The sequence below is a fragment of the Cyprinodon tularosa genome, unplaced genomic scaffold (assembly GCF_016077235.1).
Source record: "Cyprinodon tularosa strain WSP-4 unplaced genomic scaffold, ASM1607723v1 ctg165, whole genome shotgun sequence".
In the NCBI taxonomy this organism is placed as follows: domain Eukaryota; kingdom Metazoa; phylum Chordata; class Actinopteri; order Cyprinodontiformes; family Cyprinodontidae; genus Cyprinodon; species Cyprinodon tularosa.
This window is the reverse complement of record NW_024038483.1, coordinates 426,667-443,687: the sequence shown is the minus strand read 5'-3', so window position 1 is coordinate 443,687 and position 17,021 is coordinate 426,667. Positions and strand designations below refer to the sequence as shown.

The 17,021-nt window shown below is 38.5% G+C and overlaps 1 protein-coding gene across 3 annotated transcripts in view; it reads left to right on the top strand.

Annotated features, from left to right (window-relative positions):
- Nucleotides 1–1,109: 1,109 nt before the first annotated feature.
- Nucleotides 1,110–17,021, top strand: part of LOC119780709 (DDB1- and CUL4-associated factor 1-like) — a 29,180-nt gene continuing 13,268 nt past the window's right edge. Inside the window, exons 1-18 of one of the 3 annotated variants that reach the window (XM_038280840.1) lie at nucleotides 1,110–1,298; nucleotides 6,246–6,442; nucleotides 6,542–6,618; nucleotides 6,767–6,840; nucleotides 7,080–7,193; nucleotides 8,403–8,540; nucleotides 8,788–9,390; nucleotides 10,234–10,335; nucleotides 11,211–11,369; nucleotides 11,587–11,766; nucleotides 12,221–12,327; nucleotides 12,525–12,624; nucleotides 13,415–13,584; nucleotides 13,768–13,892; nucleotides 13,998–14,074; nucleotides 14,422–14,586; nucleotides 14,732–14,887; nucleotides 15,456–16,091. In XM_038280840.1, the coding sequence (XP_038136768.1) occupies nucleotides 6,252–6,442; nucleotides 6,542–6,618; nucleotides 6,767–6,840; nucleotides 7,080–7,193; nucleotides 8,403–8,540; nucleotides 8,788–9,390; nucleotides 10,234–10,335; nucleotides 11,211–11,369; nucleotides 11,587–11,766; nucleotides 12,221–12,327; nucleotides 12,525–12,624; nucleotides 13,415–13,584; nucleotides 13,768–13,892; nucleotides 13,998–14,074; nucleotides 14,422–14,586; nucleotides 14,732–14,887; nucleotides 15,456–16,091 (3,174 nt within the window). In that variant the 5' untranslated portion in view covers nucleotides 1,110–1,298; nucleotides 6,246–6,251. Of the gene's footprint in view, nucleotides 1,299–1,479; nucleotides 1,667–6,245; nucleotides 6,443–6,541; nucleotides 6,619–6,766; nucleotides 6,841–7,079; nucleotides 7,194–8,402; nucleotides 8,541–8,787; nucleotides 9,391–10,233; nucleotides 10,336–11,210; nucleotides 11,370–11,586; nucleotides 11,767–12,220; nucleotides 12,328–12,524; nucleotides 12,625–13,414; nucleotides 13,585–13,767; nucleotides 13,893–13,997; nucleotides 14,075–14,421; nucleotides 14,587–14,731; nucleotides 14,888–15,455; nucleotides 16,092–17,021 lie in introns of those variants that run through there. The other 2 variants (XM_038280841.1, XM_038280838.1) reach the window with 2 other exon arrangements.

The window sequence follows — 17,021 nt, the reverse complement described above, 5'->3', positions numbered from 1 at the left end:
CTTCTTCCCCACTGCCATCAGACAGCTGAACTGTTGAGAAGCTCTTAATCATATCACTTACCCCCAGAGGTGTCAAGTGACAAAGTATAAATACTTTGTTACTGTAATTAAGTACAATTTTTTGTTATCTATACTTTACTTCTGACTCCTACTCATTACATTTTCACACAAGTATCTGTACTTTCTATTCCTTACATTTAAAAAAAACATTACTCCTTACTCTTAGCTTCTGTTTAATGTTTATAAATATCTATTTCACGTCATGGGCGCCATCCAATGCAGATGATTGGTGCCATCCACATCTAGTGAAAACTAGTGTATTGGATGAGTCATATAACGCAAACACTATTCGTCAGCTATTTGTCAAATTTGTGCTGACGCCAAAGAAAATCCTCAGAAGCAAGCAGGTGTTCTTCAAACTGCAAACGTGAATTGTCCATGCCATGCTACAATGTCGGATTCAGAAAAAGATGTCGGAATGTCTGAAAGGTCAGACACAGGCGAGAGCGTATCAGGAGATGGAGACCAACAAGATCTCCCTCATCCATGGCCCTATCTCAAAGAATTTTTCGAAATAGTCGAAAAATTGAGCTTTGAATTCATATAGTGGCATCTGGCTGCTTTTTTTAAAGGTTACTTTATACTTTTATACTTCAAGTAGTTTTTGGAGCACATACCTTTTCACTTTTACTTGAGTAAAGAGGTCAAGTTGATACTTCAACTTTTACCAGAATGTTTTTAAACTGCAGCATCTATACTTCTACTTAAGTAACAAATGTGTGTACTTTTGACACCACTGCCCTAATTTAACCCATCACCTTGGGGAGCAGAGTGGAAGCAGTGGGATTCAAACTGGGTACTTGCATCCTTCTCGGAAAACAAGCGCACTGCTCTAACCCACTAGGCCACAGGTGAACAGAATCTACTAATTAAAGAATATTATGACTTAAGAGTAAATAGTATACCTTTCTACGTAGGTTAAAATATTTACAGCATCCAGGCGGTGCTGTTCCCTCACAGAATCCCTGCCGAGGCATTTCCATACAGACTAAGGACTACAAGTCCCAGGAAAACATTGGTCTACTTCCGTCATCTAACGGCGCCCGGTCATTCGGTGACGTAGCATACGCTCGCCGGGGAGAAGTTTAAAAATAAACGTGAAACTTTTTTCCCTTCTAAAAACCGATTTACGTGGATAATTATTTTTTAGTATTTTCTCACAAGTTCAATAGAATACAAACCAAGGAAGCCATAACGAGTTAGAAGAGCGACAGCGGGCAGATAAAGCGAATTCTGAGGTGAGTAACACAGAAAACTGATGTTGCGCTGCTAGCTAAATCTGTTACATGAGGCAACGGACTGTCAACATGCCGCTGGTTAGCTCGGAGGCTCATTTAGGAGCTTATCTCTCCGGAACACGAACGAGAGATATTTATGCTGAAGACTCTCCGGATTCAGCTGAAAATGACTCTCGTTAAATGGAGTTACCTGCCACCCGAGCTCGAAAAATGAGGCAGCAACAGATACATTAACTGTCTTGCAGCAGCCAGACCCACCTGTTGGTTTGGGTTTGAAACATCCAGGCTTGATTTGGTTTTTTAATCTTTCACGACCTTTGAGGGGTGCTTTAGAGATGAGGCCACGACGATCCTCACGACAGCTAAGGGTAAGATTTAGGAGAAAATTAAAGCAAAACATTTTTTTTATTTAGACTCGTGCAGGAAATCTACCGTTTGGCCGGTTTTATTAAAAGGCAAAGCTAGAATTTAAGCTGTTGATTACATATGAATGAACATTGAGCATGATAAACTCCTAAATGAAGAAAATGCTTGTTAATTATGTTGAAAATTGTATTTAATATCAGTCACATCTGCTACCTTAACATTAATGTAAATGTACATACATTTTTTTTGTTCATCTGTTCAGTTAAACTGAAATTGCATATGTTAAATGAAAAAAAACTTGAAATAAATATTTAAGTAATTTAAATGACATTAATTTTTTTAATACATTTTTTTTTCACTTACCATAGTCTTATGTTGCAGCTCCTCAACATTTCATTTAGGTTCATAAACTTGTTCAGTAATGCCTATTTGAAAGGATAAAGTTGCTATAAGGTGACTGTTTTGCATTGTTTTCTCTTGGAATACAGAAACCTTTTAAAGGGCCACAGATACTAAGATGGTGGATAGAGATATGGAAATGATCATATAAGTACAACATAATAAGTCTAGTTTTAATGATTTCCAATTTGTATCTGATGTGTATTTAATTTATGGATGCATCTCAATAATTAGATAATGTTTTATTATTTCTTTTTATGCTTTATTTTATAGCTTAGTTTGAATGATTTTATTGAAATAATTAATGTATTTCTTGAAGTGTAGCTCCTTTGGCCCCCTTTCGCTACCAAGCTTTGTACATTAACATTTTATCTTAAATATTTTCTTCACTTTATTGATCTTTCTTAATTAACAACGACAACAAAACAAAAAACCGAGGTAAAATTCTCTTTCTCAACTTATCGCTTGTAAATCAATTCTAGTTGTGCCAAAATGTTGATTAACAAAAAGTAAAAAGTCCATTTGGCAGCAGCAGGGTGTTATTTTCAGCTCCACTGGTTTATCTGTAGACCCTTTCGATGTGCTCCACCTTTTTTTTGGCCCTACTAGACTGTAGAAAATATATGTAAAGTAACACCTTCTAAAGATACACTGATCTGACACATGGATGAGATATTGAGTCTGATATTGACTAATTTGCTGGATCAGATTTCGGTGATTGGATATTGTTAAAAATATTATATTTATTCTCTTACTCCGTTTGTGTTTCATGGGTTGTGTACTAATGAACTATTATGATGTGTAATGTGTGATTCATCGCTTATTAACTCTTGCTAAAGATCGTTCCACATACAGGTCATGCAACGGGCCGGTTGTGAATGATGCCTTAACATCCTCTATCACATGTTGGGTTGTAAAAGAGACCTGAGCATCCTCTATCACATGTTTTTTCTAAACATGTGTTCTTGGAACGAAGTTAATTGTAAAACAACCACATGCTTTGTTTTAACATACACTATATTGCCAAAAGTATTTGCTCACCTGCCTTGACTCACATATGAGCTTAAGTGACATTCCGTTCCTAATCCATAGGGTTCAATATGACGTCGGTCCACCCTTTGCAGCTAGAACAGCTTCAACTCTTCTGGGAAGGCTGTCCACAAGGTTTAGGAGTGTGTTTATGGGAATTTTTGACCATTCTTCCAGAAGCGCATTTGTGAGGTCGCACACTGATGTTGGACGAGAAGGCCTGGCTCTCAGTCTCCGCTCTAATTCATCCCAAAGGTGTTCTATCGGGTTGAGGTCAGGACTCTGTGCAGGCCAGTCAAGTTCATCCACACCAGACTCTGTCATCCATGTCTTTATGGACCTTGCTTTGTGCACTGGTGCACAGTCATGTTGGAAGAGGAAGGGGCCAGCTCCAAACTGTTCCCACAAAGTTGGGAGCATGGAATTGTCCAAAATGTCTTGGTATGCTGAAGCATTCAGAGTTCCTTTCACTGGAACTAAGGGGCCAAGCCCAGCTCCTGAAAAACAACCCCACACCATAATCCCCCCTCCACCAAACTTTACACTTGGCACAATGCAGTCAGACAAGTACCGTTCTCCTGGCAACCGCCAAACCCAGACCCGTCCATCAGATTGCCAGATGGAGAAGCGCGATTCGTCACTCCAGAGAACGCGTCTCCACTGCTCTAGAGTCCAGTGGCGGCGTGCTTTACACCACCGCATCCAACGCTTTGCATTGCATTTGGTGATGTATGGCTTGGATGCAGCTGCTCGACCATGGAAACCCATTCCATGAAGCTCTCTGCGCACTGTTCTTGAGCTAATCTGAAGGCCACATGAAGTTTGGAGGTCTGTAGTGATTGACTCTGCAGAAAGTTGGCGACCTCTTCGCACTATGCGCGTCAGCATCCGCTGACCCCGCTCCGTCAGTTTACGTGGCCTACCACTTCGTGGCTGAGTTGCTGTCGTTCCCAAACACTTCCATTTTCTTATAATACAGCTGACAGTTGACTGTGGAATATTTAGGAGCGAGGAAATTTCACGACTGGATTTGTTGCACAGGTGGCATCCTATCACAGTTCCACGCTGGAATTCACTGAGCTCCTGAGAGCGACCCATTCTTTCACAAATGTTTGTAAAAACAGTCTGCATGCCTAGGTGCTTGAATTTATACACCTGTGGCCATGGAAGTGATTGGAACACCTGATTCCAATAATTTGGATGGGTGAGCAAATACTTTTGGCAATATAGTGTATGTGCGGAGGTTCAAAGTAACATCATTTAGTTTCCCTTTCCCTTAGTACAACCTCAGCTTGTGTAATTAGGGACATCCACTGACTTTAATAAATAGCGAGGAGAAAGCTGAAGACCGGCAGAGTGGGTTGGAGATTGTAACTGCACAGTCTCTTCCTACTCTCCTCGAGAGTAAAACTAAACTAATTGTCTCTGTGCCTTTTTCTTTCCCTGTATGTATGTATGATGTTTTAGGTGCTTAGACCTGACAGATATATAATATTGGATATTGGGGATCCAATCCAGTACACTTTAAACTTTCTTTATTTTTGCTGCTTATACGCATTTTATTTGTTAATAAATGATATAAAGTACATTTATATCTATGTTAATTTGGTACCTTTATTTTATTTACAGCATTTATGTCCCGGCTAAAGCCTTCACTCACATGGCAAGATATATAGTTATCCATTTAACAGTTCAAATGGATCGGTATCATATACCGGCCATTACGCTCAAACCAGGTATCGAATCGGAAAAAACTGGATCAGTGCATCTATACCTTTTTCCACTTCTAGTTTTAGGACACTAATGTGAAATGTAAAGCTTTCTTTTTCTTTCTAGATTTAGATATTATAATTACACATTAGTTACTTGTTTTATACATTAGGGAATCTACTGCTTTTATCGTATTAATATCTGTTATGATATTAGTAAAAATCCACTTGTTTTGTGGCCTAGTGGTTTAGGGCATAGGATTCAAAAATCTCTCCCACTGACTGCAAACCCTGGGTCTCATCGGTAAGAACCTTAACCCCCGATTGCTCCCCGGGCGCCGTGAAGTGGCAGCCCACTGCTCCCTTAAGGGGATGGGTTAAATGCAGCGAGTTAATTTCTCTATTGTGAGAAATTATTATTTTTATTTAGTATTCAGTGTTTGCCTATAAAGGCTGCACTTGTAAGTTTTATGAGCCAATGTCTGTTAAGATTTTAAACTTGTTTGATTCCTTTTTTTTTCTTTCTAAGGGTTATAGTAGAAACAACCTCAGAACTATGATTCTTGATTCCATCTTAAAGATATTTTGTTTTTTAGTGACAATATAGAAAGACTTTTAGAGCTCAGGGTCATCATTGGGCAGAGTGTTAATAGTGAACTCACTAAATGGTTTGGATCTGGTACCAAAATGGACAGAGATAGGCTCCAGCAGTCAGTCGGGTTTGCAGAAAGCATCAACAGTGCCAACCTGCCCTTCACATTCAGGAAATTTGTTACCAAAGCCAGAAAAAGGACAGTAAACATCACTGCAAATCTGACCCTGGTCACAACCTATACCTCATGTAGCCGTTCCAGAGCACAGTATATCAAAACCAAAAGATTTATCAATAGTTTCTTCCCATCATTCTGACTCACATCGTCAGAAACAGTTCTTATGCAATAACTCCATCACCTTTCAGCCCTTGTTTACCACTTATTTCATGCATCATTTGCATTCTGCTCTTCATATTATTGGACTATTGTTTTTAATCTGTTTGATTAATAGTATGTTTATTTTTGTCCTCTGTTATGTGGCCAGTGTTTATCGTGTTATTGTATTGCATAATGAAGCTCATCATGAGCATCGATCAATCCAAAGTTTAATTCCTGATATATGTTCACAGACCAGGAAAATACAGCTGATTAGTCTTAGAAAAGCTGAGAAATTGAAATATGACCCTATATTTTCCCTAAAACCTTGTAACTCTTCTCATATAAATGCTAATAAGGAATTCTGTACAGTGACCAGCAGGGGGGCCCAATATTTCGCTACTTAAAGCTGTTAAAACAGACTGTTCTACTTTCCAAATATGAAACCCTCATAAACTTTTTCCAGATGTTTTCCTCTTGTGCATTAAACAACATTTATTCATCTGTTGGTTCTGTTTGCATCCTTTTTTCTGCAGGCTGGGATGTCCTCCCAAGATGAAGACTCGTCGGCTGCCCTGTCTGCTGTCCTGTCCTCTGCATGGGCGGCTGCTTTGTCTGCTGCAGTTGCAGTTGCCACGTCAGTGGACGCCAAAGCTGATCTGGGCAAACTGTTGGATGAGTGGGAAGAGACAAGGCATGCTACCACAGAGCAGCTGGTGTCCACCTTAACTAAGTCAGAGCTCCTCCTTCTGTTTATCTGTAGCTTTTTCAGGTAGTATTTGCATCTCATCTATATTTCTCCTTTTTTATTTTTTTTTTTACAATTTTACAGAATATCTGAGCTGATCGAAAAGGAGACAGAAGAATTTTACAAATCTGATCCTGACCCCTTTGATGATCGTCATCCAGGTGCGTCCACTTTCTCAAGCTGTGTGCTTTGCTGACAGGTTTTGTTTAATCTTCAGTAGACGTGAAAAACATAATCAGACACTCATGTTTATTCTTACACACACTTTTGACCTGTAGCTGACTCTTTGGCTTGTGTGTAATTTTGCAGAAAGAGCTCACCCAAACTGTATGCTGGGTCAGCTGCTGAGGATGATCTTTATAAATGATGAATTCACTAATGAGGTAACCCTAACAGTTTACTTGTTGTAGTTATTATGTTCATACAATCCTTAGTAAGGCAAAAATGTGTGTTCATTTTGCACATGTCCATCAATAAGAATATCTACATTTTATTTTAAATACAACACATATTTATAGTTAGAAGCTAAAAATAAGATTGCAGGCCTCTTGTCTTTAAAGCTGTTATTTTGGGATACTATTATCAGTTAGTGTTTTTATAAGTTCTGTCATTTGTTTTGCAGCTTTTGGACACGTATATCATGACCAGTCGAGACGTTGCCCTAAACACAGCAGCCTGTCGCCTCTTTCTGAACATTGGCCCAGGCCTGGATACTGTTGTTGTCTTTGAAGAGAAGGTATTTTTAAATTAAGGTTATTAAATTACACATTGCTAAACAGAATTGTGATAAGAATTTTACTTATGATACCATGAAATTAAAGTATTATAAACAATATTCTAAACTTCTCCTTGGCTGCCTTTACTGCTATAAATATCATTAAGTGGTTCTGTTACTCAATGAGTTTTGTAATTTCAGACAGGCAATTTTAAATTACTTCCATGATGCAAACTTCAGCATATTACCTCTGAGATATTTTTCTTGCTTCATGATCTTGGAATGTGATTGGATGCGTTGGGTTTTCCTTTACAAAAATAAAAAAGTTTTGGCCTTAAACAATCCACAACATGGACCCGATCTTCAAAGAATCTGAATATAGAGCGCTAAATTGTTTGGGCAAAAAAAAAAAAAGGCTGAGAGTAACTAAATGAGAAAAGATGAAGTTCTAAGCCATAGAGATGGGGGATAATGATTTAAAAAATGACAGTTAAAACAAAAGTTATTCATAGTGTACTTTACATTTCTTATAGTTCTGCATAAAGGAGCTCAGAGATTATTATAAGATTTAAATGGATACTTGAAGAAAATTTGGAAAACATAAGACTGCAAGGAACTGCCATAAACAAATAACCAGAAATATGGAAGATTGTTTCATGTCTTCCATAGTTAAAAGTTTTGAATAAAAAAGGTTCTTTAAATTCCTGTCTTCAGTAGTACAGTTATAACCAGAAACAGGAAGGAAAAAAGTTACTGGATTCCTCTTGGCTTTGGCTCCAAACACCATCACCATCACCATCAAAAAAAAAAGTTTTAAATATTTTTAAATATTTAAATGACTTCCCAATTGGATAAATCCATTTTTAAAAACCTGTAGTTCATTAAATGTTAAACTAAAAAGTACAAACATCCTTGAGAAACTTTGTTTATAAAACATCTAAGAGGAGGAAGATTTTATACGTTTATTAATAAGTAAAACTTAGATAAGAGTTGAAATGAATTGAACAAGTGATTTATCTCATCATACTGAGTAGTAGAGGCAGATGGCATAATGCTAATATCAGAAACTCTATAACTAATGATTGAAATAACACATCTTTCAGTAGAAATTGTATTTGAGGTTTCAGATTTTGGGGAATGCATGGGGATTTAAAGCATAATAATATGTTAAAATAGGAGGAAAATGTTTTCATTTTTTAAGTTATCTGCTTTTTGCTGTGTGGATAAAAGGAAGGCTTGTTGGCGAAGATATTCAGTTGGGCCCGCGAAGCTGAGCGGCCTCTTTGCGTCTACGCCACGGGCCTGCTGGCCAGAGCCATGAGCAACCAGGAGTTGGCAACTAACCACAGAGAGGAGAACGCTAAACTGGTGGGTTTCATACACATCGACAGTGGAGGCAGCAGTCCAGGAAAAGGCTAAATTTGAGTTTAACTGCGACCATACAGTAGTAATGAAGATGTTTAGTGATTACATGTGAGAAAGGCTCAATGTAAAATCTTTAAGCTGTTAAAAATGTTTGTAGAAACCCTCCGTCCCTTAAAAAGTATATGTTTGACCCATTTTGATTAAAAAAGTGTATTTTTTCTGTCACATTAACTTTGCTGTGCACATCTAGGTATCCATGATGATCAAACGTCTACATGAGCTGCAATCTGCAGAGCTCACCAGTTATTTTAGTCCCACCCACACCGCCCAGAACCTACCTCCACACTCTCAGGATGAAGCCGCCCACACCTCAGTTGTCACAAAAAAACGGCGAATCCAGACTGAAGAGGAAGATGGCTCAGAAGACAAGGAGGGAAAGGAGAATAATGGGGAGAGTAGCAGGTCAATGTCAAAGGTCAAATCTCCTGCCCAGAGAAACGGCGGCCACTCCTCCTCCTCTCGCCTTCTCCCAAACTTTGTGTATCAAGCGAGCCCGCATCCTGCTTCAAAAGAGAAGGAAGAAACTCAGGGAGGAGAAGAAGAAGGAAGAGGGAAGAAACTAAATGAGAATGGAAGGAAGGCTAAACAGAAGCAGCACTGTACCACCTCCATCAGTGGGGCTGAGGAGGAGGGAGAGAAGGCGGATACCAGCCAGCAGCCCAGCAGCAGCTCCTCCTGGGCTGAGATGAGCCCCATTCTGATTGGCTCCGACTACAGACTGTCGCCGTTGAGTCCAGCCATGGAGCAGAGGCTCATCCTGCAGTATTTGACACCGCTTGGAGATTACCAAGAGGTAAGAGTGCTAACTGGCAATTTTTGCCCCTCAAACAACAGATCAGGGGAAAAACTTTAAGAAATGCATTATTGCACATTTGGAATAATTATATTAAGCACCCATTTGAAAAAAAAATGGTAATTCTACTTTACTAACAAAGAGCAGAGAAAATATTATGATTTTTTTCTTTTTTTTTCTTCTCCAAGCAAAGTCGTAGACATAAGGCAAACTAGCAACATGAACACATTTTTCTAGCAAAGAGAATTCAAGAAAACTGAGTTTTTATATCAAACAGGATATACTTACAAATTCTCACAGTTTTAGTGGCTTATGTCTCTGACTTGAATGCAGAAATCCATGATTTTAAGCCTGGTTGTATCAGGAAGGGATCCGATGTGAGTCTGCCTTCGTGGACGGGGCTACCTGTGGAGCTAGTTAGCAGTTGCCTTTTCTCTTTTACTTCCTGTTAAAAGGGAGTTTTTCCTCTCCACTGTCACTGCATGCATCCTCAGTATGAGGGATTCCTGAAGAGTCAATGACAAAGTGCAAGAAAAAAATTGTCTCAGCAGGCTCATCCAGGAGGAACATATCTTGCAAGTGAACGCAATCAAATAGTATACAGTATAAAATTGACAGAAAGTAGCACAGAATTGCTTCTTATAGGAACTTGTGGTTGTCTGGCTCTTTTACTTTGATACCACTGAAAAAATCCCCTGAAAACATTTGCGCTCAGAAGTCTTTTCATTGGTCGAGCTGTGTTTGATTACATATCCACAATATGTTGTTGGATATTTTCCGTTAAAAAAAAAATTCATTTATGAAATAAGTCTGTTATTTAAAAAATCTTTTTGATTTCTGCAGCTGCTGGGAGTCTTTATGAAACTGGACACTCTGTCGCTGATGATGAACTACATCGACCTCAGGAAGACCAAAAATGTTCAGCTTACTTTTGATGCTCTGCTGGTAAGAATGCTATTAAAGAAACAACAAAGATGCAGAAAATTCTGTTTTCCCTTCATAATTCAAACTGCCTACTATGTATTATTGTCATTTAGCAGTTGTCAGTTTTATTTTCCATTATCCTTTTCCATTGGGCATATGTTAGTTTGTGTGTGTGTTATTTTTTTAAATGTTTTTTAAGGATTTTTTTGAAACAAAATTCCAGATTTGCTTATTGAATTGCAGCCCTAATATAAAAAAACATTTTTTTTAAGATAATTTGATTGAAAAAGGAGGCGAAGTATGGAAAAACATAACTTTGCCACCAGCGTCCTCCCCTTTAAAAAAACATCTGTGAGTAAAAGATAACTTCTTCTGTGGGTGGGGTTCTGCTCTTTGGGCTTGCACACCAATGAGGAACACATGAAGACCCAACATAGCATCTAAAAGCTTTAATTTAGCTGCAAATAAAAATATATGGTTTTGTTTTTCACGTTGTTAAATAAACAACAATATGCAGATACTTAAGGAAAAAGGTGATAAGCCTTTTTTGTTACATTTTTTAAACAGAATTAAAATGCATAGATAAACAAACTAAACAAACTTTTATTTTGTTTATTACTACATTAAAAACCGTTAAGCTATACTTATAGTAAGTAGACATTCATAGCTGCTTCAGTTTGTTGAAACATTTTGAATCCTCTTGAAACTCTTTTATAAGCAGAAATCACCTTGCAGACACATTTTCTGTCACTTTTCAATTCATTAATTAACCTGATTTTGATAACTCAGGTTACATCCTTGCAGTTCTTAAAAATCTGAACTTCAAATTGCCTTCCTCAGTAATTTTATGAGGTAAAGAATCATGAATAATTGCTTTGTTTTTCTTGTCTCATCAGTATCTCGCTTCACTGCTCCTTCATAAGAAGTTCTCGTCTGAGTTCACTGCTCACGGAGGAGTGCAGAAACTTCTGGAGATCCCGAGGCCCTCCATGGCAGCAACAGGCGTTTCTCTCTGCCTTTACTATCTGGCTTACAATCAGGATGCAATGGAGAGGGTACAGTGAAGACAAGCACCTCTTATTTTGACATAAAAATCTCTAAGATCCTTAGTAATTCAGTTCTGTTTTATATATGTAATCTTTGCGTTTGATTTGACTCTGTCCTATTTTATTTTTTTTTAGCAATTTTTCTTGTTGGAATAAGAGCTGACTAAATCATAACTTTTGTATTTACCGCCATCATACCTGGTCGTCTGTTGTCTGTCGCCTCTAGGTTTGCATGTTTCCAGACGGCGTGCTGTCAGACATGGTGTCATACGCGCTGTGGTTGCTGGAGTCATCCCATGCTTCGGGCATCTGCCACGCCACCATGTTTTTCTCCATTTCTTTTTCATTTAGGGCTGTGCTGCAGCTCTTCGACCAGCTGGATGGTCTCCGCAGGCTGGTCAATCTGGTTAGTACAATATTAATCTGGTTACTACTAAATCATAAACCCTAAATCATGTCACCCTGTTGCTGCAGTGGATTCTTCCCCCTCTCAGTAAAGATGAAACTGTTAAGAAATGGCTACAAAAAATTTCTTTTAAGCTAGAGAGAATTTACTTGTCTAAATCATGTTATCATATGGGAGGACATTTTTCTTTATATATTTAGATTGAAATCAAATAATAATGATATTAATGAAAAGTTGCAAAATAATATGGCCATTTGAGATCAAAAGCAACTCCAGTCATTTTTGATTGGTCGATCAGTTTGTCTTAACCATTAATGATCTTTTCTGAATTCTTAATACATCTTTGCCTTAAATTCCGTAAAATTATTGAATATTTTTTCCCTAAAATAAAGGATGACATTCTGAAATTTAAAACATCTTTTTATTGCTTTGGTATCTTTTTTTCTACCTACAGATCAGCACTTTGGAGATCCTAAACGCAGAGAATGCACAGAGATTAAGTGATGATCAGATCTTCTCAAGCAGACAGACAGCCAAGCACACCTGCATGGCGCTGCGCAAGTATATGTCCTCCTGATATTTAATCGAGATCCCTAATAATTTACTGATCTAGAAGTAGTAACATAAATTATGTCACAGTGTTACAGAGTAAATCTTTATTTTTGCTATTTTTTATCGTTGATATTACATTTTCTGTCTTCTTCTTTACCAGTGTTGATGGATTTAAATATTATTTTATCATCTGTCTGCTTATTAAGGTACTTTGAAGCTCACCTGGCAGTGAAGACTGAACAGGTGAAACGCTCTTTGAACACTTCAGAAAACGGCACCATTATTCCCCATCAGCCATCTTACAAGGTACGATTACTGTTTCTGTTCTTGGTAATCATGCATTTATCATTAAATCATTAGATACTGGAGGGAACAGTAAAGAACACCATTCTGTCTTTCACTTACATTCATCTAGTTTGATGGCAGTCAGCAGATTATTATATAAACATCCCTGTTTTCAAAGTGTTAATTCAAACAAATCCAGGTAACAACTGTTGAGGAAAGTTCCCTTTGTGTTCGGTACTTAAACATTGTGCACAGATCACACACAAAATGAAACCAGAGAAATCTCTGCCAGTAACAAAAGGTGAAGCTTGTCCAAGAAATGTTATTAAACAGTGTTTCTTACATTTTTGCATACTTCAGTAAATAGCAGTATGACTTTGTGGTTTGGTATTTTAAAATAACATAAACAAATATAAAAGCAGAAGTTTTACTAATGAAAAAAAGTCCAACATATTGTGGTTTTCAGAGACCTTATTACATGCTGAGATGATAAACTATAGAAGATGCAAACCTCTGGTTTAGATTAACACACTATAAGGAGTCATAATGGCATAATAATTGAAATTAACTTCAATTAAATAAAAACTTAAAGGAGAATCAGAAAAATATAATAACCTATTGATGTAAAGTTAAAGGTGTATAACAACAGCAATACATGCAAAAAAACAAAAGCTTTACGATTATTCAGTTTTTTTGTACTCTGTCACAATCCAAATGAAATAAACTGAAGTAATGATTGAATTTACCAGAACTCTTTATAATCCGACATGTTAACATTATTCTCTATTTTTTTTTTTTTTTTTTCCCCAAGGCCTATACATACACCAGAGAGCAAATCATTGAGATGATGGAGTTCCTTATTGAATGTGGACCTCCTCAGCTCCACTGGGAGCCGGTCGAAGTTTTCTACAAGTTGTCCTGTGTTCCTTTAATGCTGAAGCTCATATCAGCCGCCTGCGACTGGTCAACCTACAACGGCAGGTAATCTGACTCCCTGACAGCAATGATGTAACCAACAGATGAGTTTTAAGAACATTGGAAAATGTAATCCAGGAATTCGAATTCACTTTTATTAATATTGTATAAATGTTGCAATAAAGCGACAGCGGGAGAAAAAAGTTTTGTTCTCTTCCGTTCTTTATCTCATGGTGGTGCTCTCTGCAGGAGCGACACAGCTCGCTATGCTTTGGACATCATAGCCGTGCTGACAGTTGTTCCTAAAGTCCAGTTGGTGCTGGCGGGTACAGTGGAGGTTTATGATGAAAATGGATCCCTTGTTCCCACTATAGGTCTGTAGAACCTTTCTGTTTCTCTCTGAGTTTTGGAAAGAAGAGGTTTGTGGAAGTTGAAATCCCAGGATGTTTGTTCCCATCTGTGTCACATTTTTGCTGCAGGTATGAGCATCATTCTGGGTGTGGCCGAAGGTGAGGTGTTCCCTAACGATGCCGAGATTCAGAAGTCTGCCCTGCAAGTAAGCTAATATTTATGATGTTTTTCTCTTTTTTTGTTCACTAATTAAGCTGAAATGTATTGACATATAAGTGGAAGCTTGTCAGATCACGTCATTAAAGATTTGTCCTTTAACCGTTAGCCTTGTTCAGCCTTTAAGCAAATTTGTGAAACTCCCAGTTAGGATTATTTTATTAGGACAAATTAACACATTTTTTGCATCCAATGGAAAACTAACTACACATATATATTTTTTTCCAGGTTAGATAACTGTGTAAATGTCAGAGAAGATGAGTTTCTGCAGCTGTTCTGATTCCTTAATGCTCTTTTATTGACCCAGTTAAACTTGCTGTCCCATGTTTACCTCAGGTGATAATAAACTGTGTGTGCGCTCCAGACCAGAGCCGGAACAGCGTCGGGGCTTTCGCTGTCTCCCCCCTCAAAAAGCCTTTGCACCCCCAGCAGTCCCCTCCCATCCACAACAGGGTGCTTTCCCACATGTGGCAAGTGGTGCAGAACAATAATGGCATAAAGGTAGGCAGTTAATATATGTGCATCTAAATGCCTGCATTTGCTTTAATTACAACATGCTTGTTTTCTTTAATTAAACGTAATAAAATGGGCGGCATTCCTTATTATACCAGAGATCACGGTGTCTCCCTCCTCTTCTACCCTGCAGGTGCTTCTGTCTCTGCTGTCCGTGAAGGTTCCTATCACAGATGCAGACCTGATCCGAGCTTTGGCCTGTAAGGCTCTGGTTGGGCTCAGTCATTGCTCTGCCATCAGGCAGATCATCAGCAAGCTGCCGCTTTTCACCAGCAGTCAGATTCAGCAGGTAACAGAAAGACCTTTAAACCAAAATGCAATTAGAATCTTTTACAACGAGCCCAAGTGTAAAAGCTGCTCCTTCAACTATTCTGAGCAGGATCTTTTATCACCATTGATGTTTGATTGATTATTTTTACAGAGCAGTGTGCACAGCTTGGTTTTATAAAAAAGTGTGTTTCATGTTTTAGCCCCTAAACAGGAAGAACAAGGCAATAGAAGGCACAGTAAAACTCAGTAGACCTCTTTCTGAAGTTTTGCGGGTATTTAAAGACCTATTCATGGATAAATAGAGTACAAAACTCTACAGGAAGGAGAATGAGTTTTCAAACACAACCTTTATTAAAAAGTTGCGTTCCCAGTTTTGGTGCAGAGTTTTTCTCTTTTAAATTGCGACCAAAACTTTTTTAAAGGATTGAAGTACAGGAGTTTTCATGTAAGCTGCTGCTCTGTCATTCAGAATAATAAAGGTTCAGGAAAATAAAACGGTACATGATGGAAAAATTAGAGAGAAGAGCATAATTTCAGCTTCAGGCCTCAGACTAAAGTCTTCATGTTTCTGTTTTTCTCCTCTTCAGCTCATGAAGGAGCCGGTGCTGCAGGACAAACGCAGCGAACACGTTCTATTCTGTCGCTATGCCGTCAAGCTGACCGAGCGAGTGTCTGGTAAGCCCATCATCATGGGTGCTGACGTGTCACTGGCTCGTTTGCAGAAGGACAACGTGGTCGCCCAGACTCGCATCACGTTTTCTGAGAAGGAGCTCCTCATTCTGATTAGGAACCACCTTGTAGCCAAAGGACTCCATGACACAGCCAACACCCTGGTTAAGGAGGCTAATCTACCTGCAGCTCCTCTGGGTCCAAACTCCACCCTCTCATGTGTCACCCCTACCTCCTCCACCTCCAAACCTAGGACTTGTCGGTTAGCCAGCGGGATGTCAGCTCGCATCGCCAGCCATGTCGGAGCCTCTCCTCTGTCCTCAGGTCATTCTGCTCCCTCAGTTTCCCGATCCCCAGCGGCGTCTCACATGTCAGGTTCCTGGGCATCTACCTCAGCTGTTCCAACTACTCCTCCTCAGCCTGCACCCTATGGGCAGAGCTCGCATCTTTCTAGCCGGATCTTGTTCTCGCGAGAACGACAAATGGCCAGCTCCAACTCAGGGAAAAAACTTCGTGCATTGAAACAGAAGTCCGACCACGGTGCTTTTGTACAGGTCAGTTTGTGGATTCATGTAACACAGGCTAACTCTAGAACAAAGTCTATTAATGTGGGGACAACTTTTACCTGACAACTATTACCGTGCTGTAATTCCAGGTTTCTCATTAAAATACTCTGGAATTCTGACAGCTGAAGTTTTCATGCTTTTATAGATTCCATTTTTCAATACGTAGTCAAAGATGAATATATACAAAGGGGAAAAAACAGACTATAGCAAAGCTAAACACATTTAAAAAGTAGAGCTGGAACTACACACCCATCTGTATTGATATATATTAATTAAATGATTCATTTAACTTTTTTCTCTTGATTTTTATTGCAATTACGTTGTGAGGGACCAAGCCAAAAAATCAGAGAAGCACAGGGAAGTCTTTGATGAAAAAATGGTAACAAATTTATTTAGCAAAAAATAAAGTTCAAACTTCTAACAAGACTGGGCCCATCAAGGAAAACTAATGACATAAATCAGCATAATCCAAACCTAACAGGAAAAGACCTACCTAACTGACACACAAGGGAAATGTGTATAAACACTGGTTGATCAGACCATTTTGAGACAAGAGGGAAACAAAATACAATTGCCTAAACAAAACTACAACAAAAGACCAAACTAATCAGCACCATACTAAGTCAGCAACCTATGAGGGAAAGGACTTAAATAATTACACTTCCCAAATTAAATTATAGAAAACAAAACCAAATACAGAACCTAAACCTTTCCTACACCCCTTCTAAAAGTATGTGGAAGAGGAAATCCAATTTGAAGTACCATCTGCATGACTCACACATGCTTTGACATGTGCACTAATTAAAGGCCTCCATCTTCATTTATGTAGCCGTTAAGCTCAGAGTTCATCACAAACACTTTTTTTTTATACAATTATCTCTTGAAGCCAAAGCTTAACCTTAATGGACACTTTACTTC